At 37.5% G+C, this 18,857-nt stretch overlaps 1 protein-coding gene across 1 annotated transcript in view; it reads left to right on the top strand.

The window, feature by feature from the left end:
- Positions 1 to 13,694, top strand: part of SH3RF1 (SH3 domain containing ring finger 1) — an 85,988-nt gene extending 72,294 nt beyond the window's left edge. The window contains exons 10-12 of the mRNA XM_061993956.1: positions 1,820 to 2,178; positions 4,205 to 4,539; positions 10,978 to 13,694. Coding sequence (XP_061849940.1) covers positions 1,820 to 2,178; positions 4,205 to 4,539; positions 10,978 to 11,146 — 863 coding nt within the window. The 3' untranslated portion in view covers positions 11,147 to 13,694. The remainder of the gene's footprint in view (positions 1 to 1,819; positions 2,179 to 4,204; positions 4,540 to 10,977) is intronic.
- Positions 13,695 to 18,857: the final 5,163 nt, after the last annotated feature.

Genomic DNA, 18,857 nt, shown 5'->3' with positions numbered 1-18,857 from the left:
AGGGCCTGAGAACTGAAGCAATAATGGCTGCTTTATGTACAAATGTTACAGAGAACTTTGTAGTCAGCCTCTGAAATATCATCGATTTCAGCTTTCCCTAGTACCTTTGGTGAGTGTTACTCTCTTGATGAGGCTTCACTCATCAATACTGCATTTTGCAGGACTATTCTTCAGTTTCAGTTTAGCTTGGTACATTGAGGACCTTTCTTTAAATGATCTCAGTGAGACATTACTTGACTACACCCTTGTTGAGGAGGTATGCATTGTTTGATTGAAAGGGACTAGGAAGAAAATGTATATTCTGCCTGTTTCCTTAAAGGGTGAACTGCGTGAAAATAGAGTGACTTGAAGCATTTTTCTTACAGATTCCAGCAGAGATAGGAAAACAAAATCAGAAAGCTGTTCCATGCTTGTACTCCATTGATTGCATGTAAATATAGACTTGAAGAGCAGAAGCTACTTGTCAGAAAACTATCTCATGAACAAAAGGCAGGGTTGTTAATTGGTTTTTACCAAAAAAATCTTTCACACTCCTTATCTTCCTTTTGGAAATGTTCATGGTACTCAGTTAAGGGGGGATCTGCTATGGGGGAAGAGGTTATGTAGCAAAAAATAGACATAGCCTTTAGTGGTGCTTTCTTTTTAAGAAAGAATTTGTGTTTCTTATCACAGAGAGAGTTAGTAATTGGATGTAATACTGTAGGATTAGCAGTTTGAATTTGTGAACTTTGTCAGTCTTCTCTAATATGCTGTTGATGCAATCTGAATAAATCACCAGGGGAATTCATAGAGAATGGAATTAAGAGAGCAAGTGCTGGAGGCTTGATTCCAGGATATCACTTACAACAAGCCCGAAACTTTAATTAGGGTCTGAAAAATCAGAGTGAATTGATACATTTTAGATGTACATGCACCAAACTAGAGGGGTGAACCCTTCTTAAATACTCATGAACTTTAGTATCTGAAGGAAAGAGGCAGTGCAGCATTAGCATGATGCATTTTGCCTCACGTTATTTAAGATATCTGTACTTCATACCACCCTGTGGTGCAAAGATAGCCAAGTTGTTGAAATGATCCAAAAGCACGTGTGGTTGACCATATAACAATAATAGCAATGTTGCTTCTTGGAAAGGGTAAATTAGTTCACGTGGAGCTCTGTGCTTTGCAGCTGGGCTGCAGCTTGAGTTATCATATTCAGCCCTGTGTTCTCCACTTCCAGTATAGATGTTTCTTTTATTTCACAGGGGTATGAGTAAATCCACTTCTATATTTAAACATCCCAAGAGACAATAGCTTACGTTTTCAGAGAAACCACTCATAGCAGTAATTGCCACTGTACTTATTGTTTGAAAGACCCACTAAATCTCTTGAGGATTTTGTTAATAGTTTAGGGAAAACAATCCCAATTATATTTTTTAGCAGCTTCTATCAGGTGTCATTCTTCCTCCTTTGTTTTATGTGCCCTGACAACTACGCAGTATATTAGAAGGATCAAAGTTCCAGGCAGTATTCAGCTAGCTCTTACACACTAAAATGTAATCTTCACTTCCATCTCTGTATGTGAAGCATTTTAAATAGCAGCTTGGGTTTCACCACAGTTGCAGTGCTGTGATTCTTCTGTTGCATACTGATGCGAGCAGGGTAGCATGTGCTACCCCTCTATTCTGGTGATATAAATTTGATGCCGTGTAAGATGTCATTATAGTAATATAAATGGAAGGAAACTTCTTGTGACTGATTAGGTATAACACAGTGACTATACCTCATGTTGTGTGACTTGTGAAAAGATGAACTCTCATATTTTATTCTTTTGTTCTAGTTGCTGCACACAGTCAAGAAAGACCTACGGCAGCAGTCACACCCATACAAGCACAGAATCCAGCATGCCTTATTCCTGCAGCTGTGATCATTCCCCACCACTCTGTTGCTTCCCAGCAGCTCCAGCCCCAGCTTCCAAATACTGCTGCTTATGTTACAGCTGTGAATGTGAACCGCTCAACCATCCCACTGGCATGTGCAGCAGCTTCTTTGAATTCTCCTAATGTTGCTGCTTCATCTTTGGAGGGAGATATTAGTGGAAGAACTGTAAACACTCACCCTGGAGCTCCTGCATCTCCAGAGAGTGCTTTAGCAGTTGGTGGAAATGCTGCTGTCAGTAAAGCAGACAAGGATGGCAAGGTGGGTTGAGAATAAAATCATTCCCTTGAATTTTTGCATTTTCATCATGCAAGCTTTTAAGAGATTCTTTTTTTTTTCCCTACATTTGCTGAATAGTAGCGTTGTAAGGTTTTTAAGACTAAGCCTGAAACTCAGACAGCCACTGTGTGACTACAGCCATTGTATGACTTCAGTTATGGGCAAATTTATTCTTGGCCATACAAGAATAATTTAGAGTGGATAAAATGCAGAGCAGACCTTGGAGAAGGATTAAAATAGAGTAGGAGGTTCACGCCTTAAGCAAGAAAAACAAAAGGTGACTGGTTAAAGTTCAAAAGAGCTATTAGATAGACAGTTGGAATTTTAAATATTATTTTTCTTTACCTGCAGTCAGTTTTCTGAATTCTGTAGGAAGTTGTATAGCTGGCAAACATTATCAGTAAGTATCTGTAAACTAATAAGCCTGTACTGAAAAAAAAAAATCCTTCATAAATTTGGGGGAACATTAAAGGTTCCATCTAATAAAATAAACCTAATATGTAGTGAAAATCAGTATTTTAAGTTGCCTTCCTTATTAAGCAGACACACTGAGAGATGATGAAAAACACGTTACCGACAATGTTTATTGGACAAAGAAAAAAAGCACATAACTCTGTTTTTTGTAAATGTAGATCACTAGAGTCTGTAGTGATTCTGCTTTCCTTCAATCTATCTGAAGTATTTTCTCTGTCTAAACTCATTCTCATTGTCCAACAAACTGTGTGATTATGTTACACTGTAGGCAGAAACATTCCTCTGCCTTTCCTGATTTTCTTTCACATTTGTGATGTAGTTAGATTTTTTTTTCCTTATGACAAATTTATTTATATCTCAAATGTTTTAGACTTTACCTTACTATGTTTCATCCACGTGCACTCCTTAATGAAGTTTATGAAGGTTTTAATGATAGACTGTACACTAATCTCACCCATTTTTTAAATAGTTTTGTTGATTATTGTTGAATGGAGGTGTCTAGAACTTCATTTTAAAATTACTTCAGCCGTAGCTAAGGAAATCAGACTGAGATGCCCTTAGGCAGGGCTTTTATAAAACTTGCTTAGAGTCAAAGATGACAAAATATTTGGCCTATATTAATTTTTCAGAGTTTCCCATTTGCTGGACAGCATTTTTTTATTCTGAAATAGCTTTAAGTTACTGCAGACTTGGAAAGAGGACTGAGGATTTTTCATTCACAGTTCACCAATTACACTGCATCCCAAGCTATTTAAAAAATCTGACATTGCTCATGCATTTCTCTTTCTGTGGTTAAATAGTTTATTTTTGTCTCCAGCATTTAAAATCTGGCACCTCTCATAAGCCCGAATTCACTCACTCCTTGGGTTGGTAAAATCATTGCCACACCCCTATGGGGGGAAAAAAAAAGAGAGACAAGAAGCACAAAAGCTACTTAAAAAATTCTCTTCAGGGTAAGTAGTAGTCTTCAGGGATTCCTGTCTGGGCAAGCAAAAAGAATGTTTACAATTCTTCCCTCTGGCAGAGCAGCAAAACACAATACATTCCCCTTGTGGCAAATTTCTTTTAAATCATGAAGGTCTTCCCCTACTGAGGGAGGATAAATAAAAGACATTTACCTAAACAGAAGCCTCCAGGGCAAACTTTTCTCCCTGCATGATTTGAAATGACTCTTTATGCCTTCTTAGAAACTTCAGTGTTGACAAAGTGTTTTACTTGGAATCTACCTCCAGTCCTTTTTCTACACAACCTTTTGGGTCAGTGCCATTGGCTTTTAAGGTAAACGCTAACTAACTAAGCAAAAGGACAAGGCAGTTTATGGTCTAAAGCACTTACTATTTTTCTCTTTGGAACATGAATCATTATCTTTCTCTTTTTATAATTTTCATAATTCTCTTTTGTAATTTGTATAGTCTGAAATATCCCCTAATTTATAGACTCCTCTCTGAGCACAGTAGCATCCGTCAGAAGGAAATGTTCAACTCATCCCTGGAGACTCGTGTTCTAAAGTGAAGCACTGCTTTTGGTTTTACAGAAAGAAAAAAAGGGTTTGCTGAAACTGCTGTCCGGAGCATCCACCAAACGCAAGCCCAGATTGTCACCTCCAGCCTCCCCAACGCTGGAGGCTGAGCAAGCAGCCACAGAGTTAGCCCTGCAAGGTGCTGTTGGGCCAGAGCTCCCCTCAGCAGGTGGCCATGGCAAAGCTGGATCCTGTCCCACTGACACTGAGGTCTCTGGGCTGGCACAGGAGGCGCTCCACCGGAAAACGAGTTCCCCAGATTCCTCTATTCCGATAGCGCCGCCGCCTCGGCAGCCGTGCTCATCTCTGGGTCCCGTCCTGAACGAATCCAGGCCTCTGGTCTGTGAAAGGTAAGTTATCCTAGACAGCTGGACTCGGGCAAACCAAGAAAAAAAGCACCATCTGACACTTGCAGTGAGTATTAGAACTGCTTTAGAGTGCTGAGATTTTATAGCAAGATGAAACTTTTTCAAACATGCTTTATGTGCTTCTCAGCCAACACTTGTGTTTACGTTTGTTTACTTTTTGTGTTACTTGGAGATTTTGGAATGAACAGTTAACCAAATATGGTGATCACAGGTTTGGTATGAGAACTGAGGTAGATAAAAAAGGCCTTCTATTTTGCAAAACATGAATAGATTATATTTTTGCATTTAAGAATATCAAGTTAGTTGAGGGGAGATCTTATTAACATTTACGAATATCTAAAGGGTGGGTGTCAGGAGGTTGGGACATCTCTCTTTTCTATAGTAGCTAGCAACAGGACAAGGGGTAATGGGATGAAGCTGGAACACAAAAAGTTCCACTTAAATATAAGAAAAAACTATTTCACTGTGAGGGTGAGGGAGCAGTGGCACAGGCTGCCCAGAGGGGTTGTGTAGTCTCCTTCCTTGGAGGTCTTCAAGACCCGCCTGGACATGTTCCTATGTGACCTGATCTAGGTGAACCTGCTTTGGCAAGGGGTTTGGACTAGATGATCTCTAAAGGTCCCTTCCAACCCTAACATTCTATGATTCTGTGATTAGTCCTTTAAGATGATTAGCAGTGCCAACTGCCAACATACATACATGGTGATTGAGATCCTTATCTATGAGTAGGCTTAAAACATGATATTTTTTTGAGCTGTTGCAAAGATACTTTTACTACCCAAATGCCCTGTTACCATGCACTCCATGTAACAAGCTCTAGGGCAGCCTCTGTCCTGGCACATGAGCCTGAAAACACACATACTGGACTTCAAAAGTGCCTGGCAGTTGCTTTAAAATTCTGTCACTTTCCTTTTATGTCCACCTATTATTTTCACATTTCCACGTCCAGAGTAGATTGCACTGACCATGAAGAAAGTGGCAGTTTTCTAACTACTGTCTCTTTCTATTATTCCTGGTAGCAGACAAGCAACATGAAGAGTGTCATACGATGTATTTTGCAGTAACTACAGGATTGTGAGGCATACAGAAAAGAAATAGTAGAATTGCAGTGTTAACAGCTCTAGGACTGAACTGATTCATGCCAACTATTGTAGCCTTTGTTGTCATACTATTAACTCACAGTGTGTGGGCATACCATTCTATTTCCGGAGGCCCATTGATCTTAAGCTATATCCACTATTAAGAGCAGACGGTATATAAGTTTCTACTTTGTTTTTTATTTTACTTCTGTCATACCTTTAATATTTTTGAAATGTTATTACTGCTTCTGTGCAATTTCCTTGCAGGAAACTTCTATTCCATACTGAATTTATGAACTAGATTTACACTTACAGATGGAAAATAAAACCTGAAAGAATTTTCTTTAAGAATAACATAGTTTATTTTCATATTATTGTAAATTTATTTGGCATAGTGATGTGATTTTGTGTTTTAAGTGTGAAAATAATACAAAATTCGTCCTGGCATGACCAGTGGCTATTTTTGTAAAACTATTTGCATCCTCACAAAAGGTAGTTTTTTTTCACTTCATAGAATCATAGAATCACTTCCATGATGGATTTTTTTTTCTCAGAACTACTTACAGAAAATAATTCTTTATATTTTTATTGATCTAGTAGTAACATGCACTCTAACATTCTTATTACTATCTCTTTATCCTTACTATTATCGAAGTGATAGCTGCAACTAGGGAAGTGCTACCACAAGATCCTTCTCCCTGGCAGTTCTGCAGAACTGTTACATTTTTTGTTAGTGTTATTTAAACAGTTTCATCTGGGTTTCCTTTGTCTTTTTTAGGCCAGGATTAATGTTTTTGCTGATGATGTACTCCTATCGTGTTTCCATTTCCTTAAGCCGAATTGCTTAAAACGTGTTGCTTAATAATACTTACTACTTCCATTGTACTCAACATCTTCAAAGTAATGTAAAAGCATTGATTAGTCTTCTTGAGCCTGGAAGAAGGTGTGGGTATTATCTTCAGTGAAAATTTGGAGTTGAGAAGGAAAGCATTCATGAGGAATTAATCTGAAGAACATAGAAATCTCCTAAGTTCTGCTCTTATATATCACTATTCCAATTACAGACTACAATCTGACTGGAAAAAGAAATAGTAGTCTTTCTATTATCTGATTTTGGAGTGTAATTATTAGTATTGAAATTTTATTTTCAAAGCTGACTACAGGATTTAGGAGTCAGTTTCTGCTGATTATTCTGCATGAATTAGGAGCAAAAGTAGCTGGCTTAACTCTGGAAAGCACTTGAAAGTGTTCCTGTTTCAGATACAGTTTTCTGTGAAATCCTTGCTTCCTTTAAGATGCAATATCAAAAGTTTACTCTAATCCCACTGTTCCTCCATTCACTAGAATTGCAGGTTGTCCTCAAGTTGCCTTTCTTGTACATTCTGCAGAAAATTGATGTAAAAATTTTGAACTTGTTTTCAAACATACAGACCAGATTAATAGACACTTGATTGGTTTGATAGCAAACAAGATCTTGCAGACAGATACTTGGTACCAGTGGCCAGTTCCCTAAAGGAAGGGAAGATCTTCTCTGTAGTTCCCACTCCTGTATTCACCTTTTTCCAGTGAGCTAGGTTGGTTGCTCAGTGTGGTCCATGGTATTTCATATCTTCCTTGTGCAAAGGGAGAAGAGTTAAAAAAGCCATTTCAGCCAAGCCTTCCTTCCAGTTTGGTGCAGTTTGGAGAGTTCTATTGCCGGAGACTGTAGCGGTGTTTGATCATTTCTTCTGGTTCTCCAGACAAGACATGAGTTGTCTTGGGGTGTTGTGATTTCTTGTATCGATGCAGCACTGACAAGGTCAAGGATCATGGTCTTTTCAGTAAAGACCCAACTTCCTGTGGTTCCCAGAGAGCTGTGTTATGCTATGAATAAATAGTAATTTGATTATATGAGGAATTCATTTTTTTCCATTATGAGGCAAAAGACTATTTCAAGCTCTTTTCATGAGCATTCTCTTTTAGAGGGAAACATTGATTACATAGCCTGAAGTTTTACAGTAAATACACAGCACTGTAACAGTAAACTTTCCAGCACCCACAGTGGTGTTAAAAGACCTCAGATTGAACCTAAATACGCAACGCTGCCCCTCCTAAAGTATAATACGAATTCTTCATCTAGTTACAGTGAAGGAGAGCAGTAATTTTGTTCTGCAATTAAAGTGACTCTAAGTCATTATATCCACCACAAAATGACTGCTGTAACATCTGCTTCCAGTGAGCAGGCCAGTGGCTTTAGAGGGCAGAATGTTTTATCACATCTGGCAGCATTTAATACTATTAATTAAATGCTGGGAATCAGTCTGCCCTAAGTGGGCATTGATTATCTGTAGCAGTCAAGGCACCTATTCAGCAGACGGGCAAGCTGCACATCAGCAGGGCATAGGTGAGCTGAAAAGCGAAAATTCAAAGAGCGAGAAAAAGAAACTGAAGCAAGAAATTGAATATTAAGTATGAATTTAATTTGTGTGATAATAGTAATTCCAATGTCCTATTTTTTCCTCAGATAAAATTTTATGCATGTAAGAAAATATTTTTGTCCACTTGGTGATCAGGATAAACACAGATAATTGTCCAAAAATCAACTAAAATAGCTGGGAAGAAAAGAATATTTTGTGTCTAGTGAAACAAAAGCAATGAAGAAAGAGAGATGTTACTGAAAAGTGTGAGGAAACGCAAATATTAAAAAAAGAAAAATAGAATGGAGAAGTGTGAAGACAGACTACTACCACCCCCTCCTCAAAACAAAATCACAAAGTGAAAAATCACTGTGACATACAGGCAGACACATTAAGAATGTCAGGAAAGAACTGATGGCAAATACCTCTGGGAAGCTAAAGTATGTTTATTTTTATAATATTTATATTTTATCACTGACGATTAAAAATAATTAAGGTAGTATTTTGAAAATTATCAAAAAATACCCAAAGACAGTCAAAGAAAACAGAAAGAAGAAAACTCATACTGTGCAACTTGTGTGTGTGTAAGATATTTCAGATTAAGTGACTACCAAAGATCTCCAAATTTGACCTTCAGATATGGAAAGCAAATACTGAATGGGGAGATAAACAGGGAAGTGTTTTGGAAGGTTCAGACATATGGGAATGAACCTGTTTTTTCAAAACACAGGTAATTCTCAGTAAATGTGATGATTTTTCTCTAGGGACCTGGCAATGAACTTTTGAAGCATAAGTTTTTTACTTTGCATGAAATTGCTAGTTTTGGCAGTATTTTGTAGATGATGAAAAAAGTGATGAGAAAATAGGGTTTTCTTCCATAGTTGATCAAAGGTGATATCACTATAGACGGCTACATGAATGTGTGATGAGTCTGGATATGATCACCTCTATTTGGGCAAATAGAACTTGTGACATAAAATTTGATGATGTGCTGTAATTAAAGAAGATTATGTGATTTAAAGGTGCAAAGTTTGATGAGTTTCTCTTATTAAACTTGGAAAAATGCAGTAAAATGGCATTTTAACACCAGGAGTGTTGTGCAGTACATTTACAAGATGAATATTCAAGTAGTTGGGAAACTACAAGTTAGTGAGAAGTACTAAATTACTGCAGGGCTGAGGGAGATCAAAACTGTATGGAAAGCTTAGGAGAACAGTATTTCTGTGCAGATCCTCCGGGGAGGGAAAGAGAAGATGGGTTTTTGCAAAGGTGTTGGCTTTAACACTCAGCAGGCAGCAGCAGAAGCTAGGGAAAAAAAATGGGCTAGTTCTTCGACACTGAAACCAAGCATATTTCAAGTCAAATGTGTACAGAGTACAAATCTGAGTCAAATCTGGCAGAGTACAAGGTAAGGCAGATAGTCTTTCTTGAAACCCATTTTTTAAATTATCTTTCTAGTAGAAATTATTTGTAGAAGAACAGTAGAAATTCTTCCTAGCATTATTGGCAATTCTTTCTCCTTCACTGTCTTGTCCTGCCCGAGTAGAGGCTATTCCTTTGTCTCATGTAGTTTACAGTCTTAATTAAACATCCGGTCTATTGCTTCTTATGTCCTAAGTAACCATTAAAACCCAAATTGCCGGTAGCAGAGGTTAGTGGAGGCATCTGCCATGCTGCCTGGGTTGAATGAGGAGCATTCTGAAGCTGTACACAAATAAATTTTTGCAATTAGCTTGGTGACTGCTATGAAACATGAATCTAATAATTACAATGCTCTGAAATCTAGGGATATTCATAACTGAAACAAAGTCACAGTTTATAAGTCACTAATAAGTAACATTTGACAACTGTTTACGCTCCATTATGATTTTCTATACATAGTTTTCCTAAGAGACTATTTATACAGTGCTGCTACTCATTTCTGAGTAATTTTAACTATATGGACAGGCTTCATTTTTGGTTTATATGTTCTTTTGCAAAACGTACTACTACAATATCATTCTCTGTTTCAGTATTATTGTATTACTATGTGTGTATTGAGCTACAGTTGGTATTTCATCCTTAATTGGAAGTGTTCTGTTATTTTATGTTTTCATCAGATTGTTGACTTGTCTTAATCTCTTAAGATGACAAATTATTTCAAAATCATTAAAGTACTAATTATCTTAATTGAGTGAATAATCTTCATGAGTATAAAGTGTTCTGATTTTAAATGGATATTAGATTGTTGTCCAACAGATTTCCTAACACTACATTTAAGGGTCTTAACCTTAGAATCTTTTGAATTCTAGTCAGCCATGATTTCTACTTGATTTCAACATGCAGATATTATTGGTTGTGTAACTAGAAACTGAGTTATAATATTTATCAGAAGACTTGACAAGAAGCTAGCACAACTCTTTACAGAGCAGTAACAAATTTTAGGTTGAGCTGATCTCAGACCATGAAAGAAGAGATTGTTAGTTCCTTCTTTTTGTTCTGTGTCTTTTCTTCAGAGCCTTCCCTGGGATAATACCATATTCAACATACAGTTACTGCTGTGAATGCTTGGATTATTGTTGAATCAAGCTGACTTGGAAGAGTCTGTAGATTTATGTCCAAAAATATGTTTACAGTTTTCTCCTGTTATTTAACCATTGTATATTTTTTTTACAGGAATGTTGGTGGAAAAAAAAAAAGTAGGAGATGCATACATTTGACTTAACAACAGCAACATATTGAATTTATTTTCTGTTCAGGATATGCTTTTAACTTATGTACTGCTCAAACTGTTGTAGGCAGTTTCCTGTTTCCATAGGTTTAAACATATAGAATCATAGAATGTTAGGGGTTGCAAGGGACCTTTAGAGATCATCTAGTCCAACCCCCCCGCAAAACCAAAAAACCCAACCCAAAGCCAAATTAACCTAAACGAAGGTGTTTTGTTTTTTTTTCTAATTGTGCAGGTACAGGGTTGTGGTATCCTATCCTCCTCAGAGCGAAGCAGAGCTTGAACTTAAGGAAGGTGACATTGTTTTTGTACACAAAAAACGTGAGGATGGCTGGTTCAAAGGCACTCTGCAACGAAATGGAAAAACCGGCCTTTTCCCCGGCAGCTTTGTAGAGAACATTTGAGAAGATTCATTCTAAGAGCTTCAAATCATGCTACGTACTGTAAAACAGCACAAATATTTTACCAGAAAAAGCACAGTCATGAAATATTTTCAAGTGACTGTAATGTAAACAAAAATCTACATATTTTTACAGTGTCTATAGCACAATTACACCAGCGAACAAAGAAGATGAAGACATCTGCTGGTTTTATCACTTTGGATTCTTAAGTGTGATGTGTGCCTTGTACCGTCTGATTTATTATATAGAGAAACTTTTTCCCCCAAAGTATGTTACATAAATGAACAATTGTTTACAAGGCTGTAACTAATTTATTCTTGTTTTTTTAAACTTGAATTTTGTGTAATGGCTAAAATTCTTGTGACTATGATTTTAACAAATTATTAATTTATGAAAAAATAATTAAGGGGAAGCTGGATTCTCTCCTTATGAGCAAGCAATTATAGCTGATAAAGAACCTCCCGTTTATTCTCTGGACGTTTTTCCCCTGCTGTGTCTGACAGTGGAGTAAGTCTCTGTTTTATGCGTTAATGTTGAGTGGTGGTGATGTGGCGTTAAATAGAATTTGCCAAGTGGGGAAAAAATTTGTATTTTGTTCTTTGGACAGAGAAAAAAAAAAACGTCAGTGGTGTTCTTGAGTCTAGTTCTACTTCTTCATAAATCACCTAAGCAGAGTAATGTTTCCAGGACACAAAGATGTATGTGAACAACTGAATAAAATTCAACCACCTCAAGGTTAGAATCATCTCAAGGTTAAGAAGGAAGAAATTAGGAGTGCCAATACAAAATTCCCTATACCTTCTCTTTATGTAATAACTTGGCTATTTAAACAAAGCTTAGCTTTGTATATTTGGCCAGTTCTTCGGGCATTTAGCGCTCAGGATCCAACAACATTGGAAGGAATGTTAAAGCCTAACGCTTAGAATAGTCATATCTTGAAACATCTGTTTGATAAGACTGAATATAAAAATAAAATTATAAGTTGTACTTAATGTCTAAAAATGCCTAAGAAGTGTAATTTGCTGTTTTCTTCTCAAACTGATCTGCATGGCCAAGAGATATTTAAAAATGTCCGAGCAATAGTGGTGGTAAGTGATGCACTTGTGTTAAAGTAAAAGGCTGTATAAAACACTGTGAAAACTTTACTAACTTCTTAACCATTGCTACTTTAGTATGTTCTGACCTTTTCTTTGTCTTGCATGTGTTACTCAGTTCCTACGGTAATATAACTGTGCATGGTCGGCATTCTCCATTCCAATATCTTGTTACTGGGTTATTTTGCTCTGAAAGTTTCCCAAAAGCCACTTGACCAAAACTAGTGAGCAACTCACCTTCAGCTAGAGAAGCTGTCCGGTGTTGGATCATTAATAAAATATTTTAATGTCCTTGCAGCTGATGGATATAAAGAATGCAGCCTGCAAGGAAAGTGTTGTTAGTCTTTCAGGGTTCTGTTAGAGGTTTGACACTGGTGAACACACATGCTACTCAGCTGAACTTATTTGGGTTTTTTTTTTTAATTTTATTGTTTGATTGTATCAGTTTAATGATGATTTTTTGCAAGACACTGAGCACCATCATCTCCAGTTAAATCTGATGTAATTTGGCTGTTACTCAGCACTTTACAAAGGGAAGCCAGTAATGTGATTCAGTGTCACACGGTACACAGAAAGTGACAGAAAAGTACACAGTGGTATGTTAAATCCTTATAATTTTTTAGTTGCGCATTAAAAAAATCAATTATTGACAAGGATTTATTGCAATATCAGGTAGTATCAAGATGGTCTTAAAAATAAGAAAAAGTATATGTATAGTTTGACATGACAGCATTCCCAAATTAACCATCTCGCTGAAACACTGTATAATTCAGTTTTTACATTTTAAAATATTTTTAAATACTTTACTTGAATATTCATGTAATATATAAAGGTTTTGTGAAAAGAATTTTAGTTAGAAAGAAGCTGATACCAGCTTTTGTCAGCATAAATTGGCACTAGTGTGTCATAAGATTCTTATTTTCGAAAATTTAGTGCATTTTATATTAAAGACTACTAAAAGTTAATTTTTTTCTATCTCTAGTCTCCATATTTTAAACTAAATGACTAAGGTATGGCTATTAATAGAATTTCATGGTATAAGGTCAGTTGAAAATCAGCTGTTAATCCAATAGTTCTTTTAGATGAAATACATTTTTAATTGTGTTTTTTTTAACATTAAGTAAATGTTTGTAAAAAGGGCTTATTACATAGCAGTGCAACAATGACAAAAATGCAGTTTATCATGCCTTTTTTTGTGATCTTTTAGGGGTTATTTCTTGGTTTTGGCTTGGGATTAATTCAGTGTAGAAACAGACAAACCCTGTGCATTTGCTTTGTGTAATTCCATAAAAAATTTTGTAAGGTATTTTTTATCTGTTTGAAGTCCAGTGAATGTTAAGTGTTTGATTTACTATGTTAAACTTCTAGTCCTAATAAATATTTTCTTAGCAAACAGCTAAATCAAAATGTGTATGCAAACATTAAACATAAATTGCTTGTAAAGAATTTGACAATAAAATGACCAGAACTTAATTTCAGAATTCATAGGAGGATATTTCTGCTCATAGAAAAAATGTCTTCAGATTCCATAGTGTTAGAAGTTTGGAGTGATGAATATAATGCAAAAATTGTAGAGAGAACTGAGGATCTGGCTGATCTTTTCCATCTCCTTATTTCTGCAAGCAGCTTCAGAACAGGTAGGTAACTTCCGTCTCAGTCTGATCATGACTGACTAGTTTGGTCTTGTCAACAGCTTATCAGGTGTGCAATAAAAATACTTTCCCTACAGAAAGAAGTGTTGAGCGTAGTGGATCTCCTCTGTGTATATTGAGAGACAGTCCCTATCCCCGAGAGTGAAGCATCTACCCAAACTTTCAGTGAAGGCAAAAGTGTTTGGTGGTAAGACACTCAGTTGCTCTGAAGAACTGTCTGTGGCAGCAGACAGTAACTGCATGACTAGGAGATTTCCTCAATTTGAATGCAGCTACCTGTCTATTATGCAAAATGTTTAGACTCCATAAAAGTTTCAGCTACTGCAAAAGACTCCTTGTTGGTTAAGACTGACCAAGACCTAGGTTCAGCTAGCAGTGAGTGATGGTGCATTAAGTCTTCTCTCTAAGGACGAAGCATCTAGTGTAACTGCCCTTGATTAAGGGGGGGAAGCAACATAATTTGTAGAAATGCAGAACAGAAAATATAGAAAAGCACCTTTATTCATTTTTCAGAATTGTGATTTGACACCAGTGCGTCCAGAGAGGAAAAGTACACATAAACATCATGGCTGTGCAGTAGCGTAAGGCTATTTCATTGGATCAGCGGCTTTTGAAGAGGGGGGATGATTGGGCTTGTGTGGTGGGGGGTTTTTGCTACTATAAATAAATTTCTGTTTAACATCTAGCTTGCCAAAAATAACTGAAATCCTGTTCACCCTCACCTCATTACCTCTGCCTTGTAGCAGTAATGACCATTATCATAGTTCGGCATAGGCTTAAAAACATGGCTTCTGAGCATTCTGGCTTTTTTTTTTCACAGGGCTGGCAAAATGTTTTGCCCAGCTTTTCCTTTCCAGTAGGTTTAAGCAAATGTGTTTAAAGGTGTACATTGACTTTGAAGAAATGCAAGAATCCACTTGTGCAACTGAAAAGATTTGTGTCTGGCATTACTGAAACTCCTACAGTATAGTCTTTACAGACTATAGTCTTTCATACACATGCACAATAAATAGTGATGGCATTGGTTTCTGTAGGACATGCCAATGTACCCATATTTTTTGGATTCTTATCATGAATCTGCAGTATGTATACTTCTCAAATCTATCTTAGGTGCTCTTTCCCTGTGTTGTGGTTTGGCCCAGCTAGCACAACAGCACCACGACAGTCTGTTGCTCAGTGCCCCCATTCATCTCCACCTCGTTAGGATGGTGGAGGCCCCAGCGAAATGGGAGTAAAAAGATAAGCAAGATTGTTGTGGATTGAGACAAGGGCAGGGAGGGCTCACTGCCAGTTACGGTTCCAGGCAAAACAGACTCCAGTACTCGACTTAGAGAGGAAAGTAGGAAAGTTTATTCTATAAGAAACAGAACGGAACAAAAGCAAAAAGAGAGTAGGATGATGAGAAAATTACAACCAGCACTTCAAGATCTCCTTCACCCATCCCTTCTTTCTTCCCGGGCCCAGCTCACTGCTCCCCATATCTCTACCTCTTCCCCCCCTCAGTGACTCAGGGGCAGGGAGTGGGGGATGTGGTCAGTCCCTCACAGATGGACTCTGCCACTTCTCTCTTCTCAGATGAGGACGACTCCTGGCATTCTTCCCCTGCTCCAACACGGGGTTCCTCCCCCGGGACACAGACCTTAACAAACTTCTCTGGTGTGGGTTGTTCCCAACAGCTGCGGCTTCTGCTGATACAGGGTCCCTCACACAGGACGCAGTCCTTGGTGAATATCTCTGGCGTGGATTCTTCACCACGGTTGCAGTTTCTGCAGATACAGGATCCGTCTCTCAGGATAAGGCCTCTTCTGGGCATAAGTTTAATGAGCTGCTTTTGTCGTGAGTTTCTTCCCACAGTTAACACTGTGGATATTGGGATCTTGGTAAATAATGGTAAAACAGATTGGATGATTGACTTCAGGAAAGCCAGTGTCATAGTTCATTTGAATGAGTTTAATCATTCATAAGCTGACTTACCTGAAATACTTTTATATAGAAAAAAAAAGAGTTGAGAATTGTGATGGTAGATGATGAGGATGTGGGAGGAAAAAATGGGAGGCAAGGATTTGGAATACTTGCATATGGGACCTGTCTTATTTGTGATCTTACCTCAGTTACTGGAGTCTAACTTTCTGAAAGGAACTTTCTAAGAAGAACTAGGACAGAGTCTAAAAGGAACTTGGATGTCTAAGGCTGAAAATACAGCCCTCAGCCTTTACCTAGTCTCTTAAGCTTGTGTCTTTTTGCTGCTTGTGTCTGGAACAACTCCTGTTCCAAGCTGTGGTGTTGTTCTCATGTCCAAAAACATCTGGAATTCAAGAGTGGACATCCCTATGCCTGCATTACTTGATAAGATGGATGTGTTTTGAGAATATGTATCTCATACTGAGTTATATAAAAAACATTACAGGAGTTGCAGGTTTGCATTAATAAAGTGATTTCTGTGGGTGAGAGACTTAGCAGACACATTTTAACAGCTGAAGAGCACTTTTATTAGAATCAGCCTAGCACAAGGAACAGAACAAAAATGAATTTACTGTAGCAAAACTGCAGTGTAGAAAAACCATTCAAAATGTAAAATAATGGGCATTTCATGCATGCCTACCACATCATAACATTTACACTGAAAATAATATTAGTGAGTGTCAGAAATTACTATTTATCCGTTCCTTCTACAATACTCTTTCCCATCAGTTGTATTATTTTGCTGAAAAGAGAAGCAGCAAAACCAGTTCTTCTCTGCCATTTCTACACAGTGGAGTAAAGGCAATTTGAATATAATAATGTTAGCCCTAGATTTCAGTTATTCACTGTTGTAACTAGTTTGTAAAATATCTTCTTAGCTCATGAAAATGAATAGCACTTGGCTGCACTCAGCAGCCAACTCTAGTGCCCATGTTATGGTTCAGCTTACGTGGCAAAACCCAAAAGCTGCCTGATGTTTGCATCTGGTAGTCATTCAGATCAAAACCAATTCACAGGATGTTGTCCAAACACTAGCTGCATTCTAATTTCAGAGTGGTGGGAACAGCCTGTACATGACCATGGAGAGTGGAAATTTGGCTAGCATAGCAAGAAAAAAATACACTTTAATTACAAAGGCAGAAAGAAAAATGTGTAGGATTTTAAAATATCTATACAGGTGTTTTCTTGTCCCTGCTATCTTAGACGGAACCCTATTTCACACAGCAGATGGACTTTGATGTCCCCCCCCCACCCTGCTTCCCAGAAAGGAAAGCAATAATGAGGCCTTAAAATATCCAAATTCTTTGGCATTAGAACACATGATTGGACTCTCAATTACTGCAAATCAGTGCTACTTCATTGATTTCGTTAAAATTTACTGGCATACACTCAATATGCCCCCTACTGTTAAACAGAGAAAGAAAATATCTCATTTGCCCTAGAGGAAAGAGTACGTCTGAAAGAAACTGAGACGGATGATTTTTGTACTTGGAAAATACACGGCTATTCAGACTGTGTTATCCTTGTCTCAAAAAATATTTCTCCCTCTGGTACGGCTAAGGCACTAGATCAAAGCCTATGCCGTTTAGCAGCACTGTACAGCATAGAAGACTTGTTCACTTTTCAATCAAACCTATATATTTCCAGATCCACAATTGCAGAGTAGACTTTGGCTTCCTGACAGCTAGCCCCAGAATCTTTTGTGGTTAGTTGCTGCTGTATTTTCTCATGGTATATCTTTGGATGCTTGGGAGAGAAGATGAGTCAGCAGCAGAGTGACTTTAAAGTGGTCAATGATTTTGTTCTCCACAACAAGGGACGTGCCCTAGGTCAAATTTCTTATTTCAGCTGGTTGAACTTCCCAATAAGCCTAAGAATGCTAGCTCTAAAGGGCTTACAGTTCAAAGAATTTTTCTCCACCCCTCTGGTAGGCAATCTCAGCATGTCTTTTGAATACACTCAGATCAGGAAAATCTGCTTAGTTTTTGCTCCGTATTAAAGATTTACTGTATGCCTCTTGTCCCAGCTTTTAAGTTTGTAATACACAAGTAACTATTTTCTCCTGCATATCACTGAAATTCTTTGCATTCAATAATTTATGATCTCTGATACACAGTTTAGATTTTTTTAAAGGATGAAATGTAACAGCTTCTTAAAATAATAATGTACTTTGTAAAGACCAACCTTTTTGTGGAGGATAAGAACTCACACAAAGAGAGAAGTGCTTTACAACTCTTAAAAAAATGGATAGTCACCCTGACGAAGCATTCAGTGTTCTTGATTACTTGGACCTAACACATATTCCTTAATACTGAATTGATGATTTCTGCCACAGACAGCTAGACGTAATTCTCAGGACGCTGGAGTGTTTCTGTTGAGAATGTCTAGAATAAGAATGAGATTATTTCAATTCTGACTGAAGAAACAGACTGGCTCAGGACTAACTTTTAGTGGTCCCTTTATGCATGCAACAACTGTACTGCTATTTGGAGATCTGCTACAGGTGCACTGAAGAAAATGGCAGATGATATTTCTCATTTGTTCTTACTCTGAATACTCCCTGATACAGAAATCCACATTAACCTTGTGTCAACTGCAGATAAAGTTTGGCCGTAACTGCAAAACACAACAGTGTTCGTGTAGTTCAGTTTCTCTGATTCGGCAGTGTTAGTGAACACTCAGAAGATCCAAGAAAAACATAAATAGTAAAATATAAAAATCCATGGCTAACATTTCTCAACTGTTCTCCACAGCACAGGATCAGCCAGGCTTGAACATCAGTTTCTGAGTCTGGGAAAGCTGCTGCAGTTCTCTTAGTAAAGATTGACATGTCAACAGTGAAATGTGCCAGTGGGCAATGGGTGAGAGAAGAAACAGCCCTGTAATTCAAGAGATCAGCGAAACATTGTCTGATCCAACCACAGATATTTCTTTTTTTTGACTCTAGGTTTTTCCCTAGTAAATTATGCTAATGCTCCTCTCCCACAGTAAGTAAGTGAAGTTTGT

The sequence above is a fragment of the Colius striatus genome, chromosome 3 (genome assembly GCF_028858725.1).
Source record: "Colius striatus isolate bColStr4 chromosome 3, bColStr4.1.hap1, whole genome shotgun sequence".
NCBI classification, from domain to species: Eukaryota; Metazoa; Chordata; class Aves; order Coliiformes; family Coliidae; genus Colius; species Colius striatus.
The sequence above is the reverse complement of the archived record's forward strand: the minus strand, read 5'-3'. Positions and strand labels throughout refer to the sequence as shown.